Raw genomic sequence first — 9,495 nt, 5'->3', positions numbered from 1 at the left:
CACTGACCCTAAAAGATCTACTCCACTCTGGTAGCAAGTACAGTATGTCCGACTGAACCTGATAGCTGCAGGTCCTGAGGCTGGGTTGGGGGATGTGTTTGTATAATGGTAGCCTTTCATTGAGCACCACAGTGTAACCAGTCATGTGTCGTTCCCATTAGGCCCTGTGGTCTGGGTTGTTTAACAGATGTGAGACTGTTGGAGGCTCATAATGTAAACGGCGGTCGGCTTCTCTCAGAGGCCTCGCAGTCAGACAGTGTGGGAAATCCGACAGGCTTTGATCATCTCATTAATGTAAAAACGCAGATCTGATAGCCGCTGCAGGCGAGGAGTTTATGTCATTTATCTTGTTTATGCAGATTTAAACACAGGGTTAGATTAGGTTTTGGCTAGCAGAAGCTGAGCAGCGTGTTAGATGTTTAGCACATTCTTTGTTTTGGATCTGCTCACGGGGTCATTTGTCTCTACATGCACAGAGGTATGCACGGTGGTCTGATCCTACCTGAAAAATCATCAGCACACACTACAAGCAGCGATGGATGTTGATATTTTGAAATATTGACTGTAATTTTACAGAATAAAGCTGATTTTTATTGTTTCAACCTTTTACCATTCCGTTTAGTTTAGCTGTAAAAACATGTTTATAGTCGGTGTCTCAGATCAAGTCAAGTTCTGTCATGTTAGACTGTCAGTGTCTGGAAATAGTTCAAATGAGCCTCACGCTGCTGTCAACAGTAGCTATTTAACACAGATTCTGCTGTTTTCTCTGCCAGTAACGATGTAATGATTTATTCAACCTGCTCCGGAGCTCAAAATAACAAAAATCATTTAAAAAATGGTTTTTAAACTTCCTTTGAATTTTATAATAAGACAAAGATGTTATTTTACGAGTATTTAAACATCTTCTTCGTCAGTGTCAAACATTTTTAAACCATTAATGATTTGAAGATTTGGTAAAAAACTCTTTCAATTTACAAACAACACATTTTCATTTGCTTTAAACCTCAGACTGGTTGGGCTGTTTCTGCCCTTTTTCTTCAGCTCTTATGAAAAATCTTAATATCGTCTCTGATTTTCAGGGAAGCCCTGGTCCTCGCGGCAGAGATGGTGAACCTGGCACCCCTGGAAACCCCGGACCCCCTGGACCTCCTGGACCTAACGGACCCCCTGGCCTTGGTGGAGTAAGTGTCCCACATTTAGGAGAAGTAATAGAATTGCAGTCCCTGTAGATAACAGAACTGTGGTTGCATCCTAATTCAAGGCCAAGAAGGGTTTGTTTGGTTGGGATAATGAGGTAAAACAAAAAGGGGGGGGGGGGGGGGTTAAGAAGTGATCCAAGAAGACAAAAGATGTGTGGAACTGAAATGGGAGGGGGGCAGAGGTTCAGCCGCGTGGATGCTGGGAGAGAATGTCTTCATTCTTCACAAGAGAAAAGAAGAGAGGATCATGACTGACAGGAGGGGACGGGAGGTTGAAGGGCATGAGGTGGGATGACAGACCTAAGGAGGGAAAGGGAAGAAGCTTTTTTGAGAATGGGGCAAGAAGCGTCTTTGTGAAAAGTTTTCACATGCCCTCTGTCTGGATCAGGATTCATGCATCGTTCAGCAGCTGACAGTCCGCTCAAAGCTGATTCTCTCTGCTGCCAACATGATGCAGTGTGTGACAACGCTTTGGTGCCAAGATAAACATTTAAACACAACAAGAGTGATTATTAAACACGGCTCAGATTGAAGTGTGTCTGACTTTTCAGTCATTTCCTTTTTCTCAGTCTGGCAGATGGTTTCTTAGATGTTTCAGATCATCCTGAATTCAATTCAATTCAAGTTTATTTACATAACGCCAAATCACGACAAGAGTTGTCTCAAAGCACTTCACATAGTAAATATTCCAATACAGGTCAGTTCAATTCGCTGAGGTTTCCCAAACATACATGAGAGGATCCTGATGGTGTTCTGCCTTTTTCCCGTTCCAGAACTTTGCTGCTCAGATGGCGGGCGGTTTCGATGAGAAGGCTGGCGGCGCTCAGATGGGCGTGATGCAAGGACCAATGGTGAGAGAGCCACGCTGCGACCTGCTGCCCCTCCATTAACTTCTTTTACAGCCTGAATATAAGAACCCACAGACATGTTTGGAGAAGAGTTCCTGACCCGAGGACCTCATTTCCAACATGCAGCATCTTCTCCACATCCCTCAGTTTAGCAGAATCACACGGACACCAAAACCAACATAAGAAGGATTTAAAGTCAGTGTGGATCAGAGAACCAACGACAAATAATTTACATCTTTTCACATCCTTTGAAAGCTATTTTTAAGAAGCTGAAGAAAAATGGAGGGCTAAAGGTGCAAAGTCCCAAATCCTCATGGAATACAAACACCTGAACTGATGATCATCACCACATTTCAACAAACCACTACTACCAACTGTAGGATGTATCAGAGGAGCATTCTGGGAGACTTTTAACAAACCACAACGCAGCTTGGCAGCCACTTGAGCCGGGCTGGGAGAGGAATGGAGCTTTTAGCATCAGTCTGTGTAATAATGGTCCCACCATATGCCTGTCTGAGCTCTCAGCTTCACCTTGTGCAGCTGACCTGTGTTTATTCTGGCCGTCTGCTGGAGGCAGAGCATCTGAACTCCTCTGATGTCCAATCGCAATCCAAGCTTAGAAACACATGCACCAAACACTCTTAATGCAGCTTTTACTCAAATGTTTGCTACGCACAAATATTCAAGCACACAGAGCCCCATTGATAAGAGGCTACACCTACTGAAAGGTGACTTTCATTCCCCTCTGAAGACCATTGTACCCTGCTGGGACTTTTTCTTTGGCTGCATTCCCTCATTTGTGGTTGAGGATTAAATAAAACGTATGAAACAGATATGTTTTCACCAGGGGGAACAGCTTCCAGGATTTATTTTCTTTAAGAAGAAAGAAAAATTGGATTTTTAGAAACTTTACAGGATCAAACACGTCTTTGTCTCATAGCAGATTTTCTTGTATAGTAAAGAAAAGTCATTAGGATTCTTACTTCTTCGCCCTGATGAATGAAAATGTCTCTAGTTGAGCTCGGATGCATGAAGGGTGACGTAAAAACTTACTTTGGCGTGGATCCAGCAGACAAGTTAGTGTTAAATGTTATAAGTGTTTGAACAAACTCCTTAGGGTTGCCACGGGTATCGACACTTTATGAAAAAGGCTGCAAGAAGGCAAAAAAAAGGCTCTAAAAGGATTAGGTGGGTGTTAAAATGAGGAGGAAAAGAGGGATTAGGATGAAAAAAGGTCTAAATGCCACTGAAGAATTTCTAAGGATTTATGTTTTCGACAAGTAGACCTGTTGAGTTTTATGCAGCTTTGGGCAAAGCAAGTTTAAGAACTTCTGACTAGCTTCAGGTGCAAAAACACGCAGCTTTTCTCACTTACCAAACACTGACTATGAAATTGAACAGATTCCTGGTTTGATCAGCATGCTTGTGATGCTGATATTGTGCTCTTCTCCTCTCAGGGCCCTATGGGACCCAGAGGACCACCTGGCTCCACCGGATCACCTGTAAGTACCTCCTTTACCCCTCACACCCCACCGGGCCTGAGTACAGACCAGATCCTGTTGTTTCAGATCCAGTAATTGTGAGAAGCTTGTTCCAGAGTACACATCCCCTCTAGTGTATTAAATAACATTATCAGACCACTGACTTTCCAAACACCATTTTATATCACCAGCTGTCAGAGGTAAATTTCCACTCTTAGCCCTCAGTGTTGTCTGCAGGCGGCACTCTAAGAATACTTCTGTCTTCCAGCTGCAGCTCTGGGGCGTTTTCCAGGTCCACAACCCAGACTTACTGTTGAGCACCTGACAATTTACCTTTTTGTACCAACTGCTGGGCTGACACCCCCCACACACACACACCATCTTTTTTCTGCTTCAGCCTGGTTGCACATAGCAATTTCCGCCCGTCCTGCCAGCCTTCAAAGTACAGCTGTACACAATCATCAGACTTAACTTCGATTGATGATTAAATCCCACCAACGCATTTTCTCTTTTATCTTTCTTAGTTTTTAACGTAACAACAGATATTGTAAATTCTGTCTACAAGGATGTTGTTTGTAAGGAAGTAGTGCAGTGATGCCAGAGAGGCTTTTCATGAATGTGTGCGTGTGTGCGTGCGTGCGTGCGTGCGAGCGTGTGTGTGTGTGTGTGTGTGTGTATGTGTGTGTGTGTGTTTCTGACTCCATTCGTGTTTTTGTAGACATACGTTCTGCAGCTCTGCTTGTTTAAATGGAACATGTGCAGATTAGTGTATATATATATATATATATATATATATATATATATATATATATATGTGTGGTTTTCAGACTTTATTCCTTCATTTGTTTTGTTTAAAAATGTATGAGAAGGAAGTACAAAAGACAATGTGAGTTACTGTCGAAGAACATTCTGATGCATTTGGATAGTTTTGGTCAAACTAATAATATATATCAAAATAAATGACCAAATGTTTCAAAAGCAGAGAGAGGTTTAAAAATAAGTGTTTAAAGTCACTAAAAATTGATCTTCTTCCCAACTACTGACTCAATGAAAGTGTTTGTTGTCAGTAAATCAAAATTTTCCACATTTTTTACATTTTAGGGCCCACAAGGTTTCCAAGGCAGCCCAGGCGAGGCTGGAGAACCCGGACAAGCCGTAAGTTTGCCCCAGAGCTCGTTTTTCAGGCCAGCGCCTCCTCAGTTTGGTAGTTTTTCATGATTCTCTGTAAGCATCTCTGTTTAGGCTCTTCTCGTTATCCTTTTTGGTCTTCTGTTACCTTTTAAATGTTTTTAAAGCTTATTCTTGTTGCTGTAGATTGTCTGCATTTCTTGGTTGTTTTACTGTAGATCTTATCTTGTAAACTTACACATTTAATGAGTTATTTCCTGGTTCAGGTTTTATAATCATACACCTCCAAATGTAGAAACAACATCACAGAGCTGAACTTGTGCTGCTTCTCCTGAACAAAGTGGCTTTTTCAGTTGTTACACTTGTTATCTGAACTCCTCTCCTCTCTAAAACCCTCCAGTTGTGTTCTATATTTGTTAGTGTTCATTCCCAGAGAGAATATTGTTTCTTTTCCTATCATTTTTTGTTGTATAACAGTAACTTTTCCTAATTTCCTCGTATGTCCTGACGCTTAACACAATCAGACCTCCTTTCCTGTCCTCCCTGAACTCTCAGCAGGTAGACAGGATAAGGTCTCCCCACTGCTGTGATAATCTCCCCATGTGAAGTTCAGAGAATCACAAAGAGATGCATTTTTTTGTAAGATGTGCCAGTGCATCATTAGGTGTGATTAAAATCAAACTTTGGTCCGGAAAAATTATTGGAAATGTCACAGAGCTGGCAATGCAAAGTCCAGAGAAAGCTTTGGTTTAGTTAGAGATGTCTGAGGTGTCATTTCCCATCAGCACACAAAACAAACGTATCATTTAATAAAGATCATGAAAAAAAAGATTTGCACATAAAAATCTCATCCATCATATTTTAATTGAAAGAAAGTCAGAGAAATTGGATAAACAGGTTTGAAGCAAATATCTGCTTTTTAAGAAATTCGGTCTAAATATTTTTATTCTAGCTGATTTAGCAAAAATAATACAAACAGTTAAATAAAAAAAATCTGACTTCCTACTTGTTTTTTATGGTTGAAATGTGGTTATCAGTAGAGGTGAGCATTCTTGAGAATCTAAACTGCATTGTTTCAGACTAGAAGTTGAATGAATGCAGCCGTGAACATCATCACTAACAGTATCTGTCAGGGAGTTTAACGGGTCAAAAATAAAGTCTGAATCTGATCCTGAAGCTAAAGGCTGCAGAACTTTTCACGTTAATCAGAATGAAACATTGCAGCTGTCGTTGCCCTCTGTTGGTGATTGATGAGAACTGTGACTCACCTGAACTCTTGTCTCTAACAGGGCCCCATGGGTCCCCGCGGCCCCTCAGGACCTCCCGGAAAACCTGGAGAGGACGTAAGTGTGACGGTTGTGTTTATATTAATCATGAATTAACAATTATTTTTTTAAAAATAACCTGGATGAAGCTCTTAAAGGATGAGATCAGTTACTGTGACTAACATCCTATTTGCGACTGAAGCAGTGATCACCTGCAGGGGCGTAGCAAGCTTCTGTAAAGTGTGGGTGTTGAAATTTCTCACATATATGTATACAGTTCTTCTTCCACCACAAGGTGTGCACCAGCACCAAAGGGCAGATATGAAAAAGATGATGAGTATAAAACTACTCTAGGGGGGTCCGGGGGCATGCACCCCCCTGTAGAAATATTTGGACATTTTACATTTAAAAGCATCAGTCAGGTGCATTTTGAGGGAAAAACATAGAGTTACAGGCTAGTGAGAATGTATGTATTGTATTTGTTTGATTATTTATCCTGTCCTGTCTTTAATCCATTTTGAACACAAACTACAACAAAATCCTCTGATGCATCCATGCTGCTCAGTACCAGAACGGCATGATGTCACTCGTTACTAAAATCAACTGGCAGAGCTCGCTGTTGAACACATGAGCGTACAGAACTCGCTAAACGATGTGACTCAATTTAAGGAACAAAGTGGAATCAAGCTGATGTTATTTATTTGTTTGTCTGGTCAGAATACTGACAGAGGTGCGGGTTTCAGCTCGCAACAGCAAGGGGGGGGGGGGGGGGACAGCGGGCAAACAGAGGGATCGGACTGATAATTACGTTTTTGAGCCAAACTGCGGGAAAATTGTGGGTGTTTAACCTCCTCATTGGAAAAAGTGTGGGTGCGACATCACCTGTGAGAACAAATTACACGCAATGCAAAGTGATGCTAAAGATGTTTAGAGAAAGAAACAAAACTTAACTTTTGATCTTTTGCATTTCCACCACAGCTCTAAGTTAGTTTTCTGTACATTAAAACTCATTAAATGCACAATAATATGTACATACTGCATTGTTTGCATTATACTTAAACTTATTAAAGGAATAGAAATAGTTTTTATAATTTTTGAGCCTAAAAGAACTTCATGTTTGCCATCAAAAGCAACTAAAGAAAACCAAATGTGTATTTTTACCTTCTACACCTCAATCTGTCTATTTTGTCATCTTAACTTTAAAAATATTTTTGTTCGGTAATTTACTTTGACATAAAATGTAAACATTGCTTTACTCCACAAGGTGGCTGCAGACTACATAATCTGATGTTTCATCCACTTGTCCACTAGAGGTGCTCTTTCATCAAGCACCTGGAACAGAACCTCTAAAGATTTTCCCTAAAATAAAAATATATATATTTGTCTGGTTTGAACCCTTTTTTGTGTCTTTTTTAGGGTGAAGCTGGTAAACCAGGTAAACCTGGTGAACGAGGACCTTCAGGACCTCAGGTGAGCTCCTTCAGTCTGCTGATTCGCTAACTGTTGGTTGTTGTAGTTTTTTAAAGAGATACGTAACTTGGTTCATAAAATTCTGACAAAGCAAAATAACAAAAAAAAAAAAAAAATCATCCATCATATCAGGGCAGCCTAACAACTGAACTAAAGATTTAAGTACATCTTCATAATAAACCATTTTGGGATGTTTTGGAAAAGCCAGTTTTGATACATCGTAGTTTCCACAATATCAAATAATCTCATGACAATAAAATGTGCATTATCTTCATTTCTTTACTGGATACTGATCTCTTCTATTGATTCACAGGGAGCGCGTGGATTCCCAGGAACTCCTGGTCTGCCTGGAATCAAGGGGCACAGAGTGAGTTGATCCTGATGGTTTCTGCAACAAACACAGAAAGTCTCCTTCTCAAATTCCTGACTCTTTCTCGTTAATCTCTCAGGGTTATCCAGGTCTCGATGGTATGAAGGGAGAGACCGGTGCTGTCGGCTCTAAGGTGAGATCTTCTGTCCGTTCTGTGCCTTTTGGTGTAGATTTTTACTCACCACATGTGATAGAAGTTGAGATTTTTCAAATGCTAATTCTTCTTGAGTTACTCATTAAAATAAGCGGATGTGATTTAAGTAAACAGCTGGAATTACTGCATAAAGCCTTAAAAATGTACTTGTTATTCTAAAATCAGAGTCTTTTTCGTTCTAGGGAGAGTCTGGTGCTCCAGGAGAGAGCGGTGCACCTGGACCAATGGTGAGTATTTGATGATCAAAACAAAAATCTGATTATTTAAAGGGGTCATATCATGAAGAATCCACTTTTTAGAGCTTTTTACCACATGAAATTGTTATTTCCTGGTGAAAATATCCCCAAACCCATTTTTGGCTGCATTCATGTATTTTACTGCATCATCAGACCCTGCTCTTCCCCCTGAAGTTAGTCTCTGACCTGGAAGTAGGTCACTAACGCCCGCTGTCTCCTAGTTGGGCTGCAGTTGAGAATGTGGCCTTCATGTCACAAACGACTGCTTCAAACCTACATCGGTATCAGAGTTTACATTCTGACTAATTACTGCTGAGTCAAACCGGCATCAGGGCATGGCAGGCCCGTTAACCACTGGACTACCAAAGCAAATACAACAGCAGCCTTGCCAAAGACACTGTTAGGGGAGTGTTTTGTCGTAGCGGGTGTGGGTGCTTCACTGAAGCGATCCGTTTCATTTCCATTTTTCATAAATTCCTGCTGATAAAAATAACTCATGAGAAACTGCTTTTATGGGCTATTTTTAAAATATGATCCTCATTCTGAGTTTAACATCCAGGCTACACATGCAAATAGTCTTCTACCCCTATTTCCTGCATTAGCTGCTGATAGAAGACACTCAGATTAGAAAAAAACAGTCAATCGCACGTCACACTGTGAAATTAGCATTCTTGGACTCACCCATCTTGGATCACGACCGGGGAAGTCGTTCAGAAGAGACCAGAGCGTTTTGTTGAGATAAAACATCAATGTTGCTAATCAGTCAGTGGTCTTTTGCTCATCTATCCTCCGAATAACTTCTACTTCCTGAAACAGATGCACCAGAGCTTTTTTCACCAACATAGATCAACTCACAAGACATTCATTTGTACTAGAGACCAAAGCAGATGTGATGAAAAAGCAAGTGAACTTGGTCTTTAAGCATAAGCAGTGATGAGCTGAAGCCTGTTCTCTTCTCTCTTGCTTGTCTTTAGGGACCTCGTGGTTTACCTGGTGAGAGAGGACGTCCTGGACCCTCTGGAGTTGCTGTACGTGGCATCTTCCTCTCTGAAAACTAAAGATTTGACATTTAGTTTATAATAGATGGCTTTGACATGTATTCTTTGTTCATTTTTTTCTTTAGAATAGCTGTTAACTTAATAAAGGACAATACTGACACTGATTGCTTCACCCTTCAAACATAATTAATGATATCTAAACAAGAAATAATTCACTGTTTTCTTTGTGCAGGGCGCTCGTGGAAACGATGGCTTGCCTGGACCTGCTGGTCCTCCTGTGAGTATTGTTTCCTCTCTTAACAATAATCTGAATCTTCTCATCTGAATACGTCACATGACTTATTCA

General features: G+C 40.8%; 1 protein-coding gene across 2 annotated transcripts in view; it reads left to right on the top strand.

Moving 5' to 3' along the window:
* Positions 1–9,495, top strand: part of col2a1b (collagen, type II, alpha 1b) — a 57,380-nt gene that overhangs the window by 6,798 nt on the left and 41,087 nt on the right. For both annotated transcript variants that reach the window (XM_070549920.1, XM_015959114.3), the window contains 11 exons: positions 1,080–1,181; positions 1,973–2,050; positions 3,505–3,549; positions 4,630–4,683; positions 5,946–5,999; positions 7,338–7,391; positions 7,705–7,758; positions 7,841–7,894; positions 8,098–8,142; positions 9,126–9,179; positions 9,382–9,426. In XM_070549920.1, coding sequence (XP_070406021.1) covers positions 1,080–1,181; positions 1,973–2,050; positions 3,505–3,549; positions 4,630–4,683; positions 5,946–5,999; positions 7,338–7,391; positions 7,705–7,758; positions 7,841–7,894; positions 8,098–8,142; positions 9,126–9,179; positions 9,382–9,426 — 639 coding nt within the window. The remainder of the gene's footprint in view (positions 1–1,079; positions 1,182–1,972; positions 2,051–3,504; positions 3,550–4,629; positions 4,684–5,945; positions 6,000–7,337; positions 7,392–7,704; positions 7,759–7,840; positions 7,895–8,097; positions 8,143–9,125; positions 9,180–9,381; positions 9,427–9,495) is intronic.

This window comes from Nothobranchius furzeri, chromosome 3 (assembly GCF_043380555.1).
Source record: "Nothobranchius furzeri strain GRZ-AD chromosome 3, NfurGRZ-RIMD1, whole genome shotgun sequence".
NCBI classification, from domain to species: domain Eukaryota; kingdom Metazoa; phylum Chordata; class Actinopteri; order Cyprinodontiformes; family Nothobranchiidae; genus Nothobranchius; species Nothobranchius furzeri.
The sequence above is the reverse complement of the archived record's forward strand: the minus strand, read 5'-3'. Positions and strand labels throughout refer to the sequence as shown.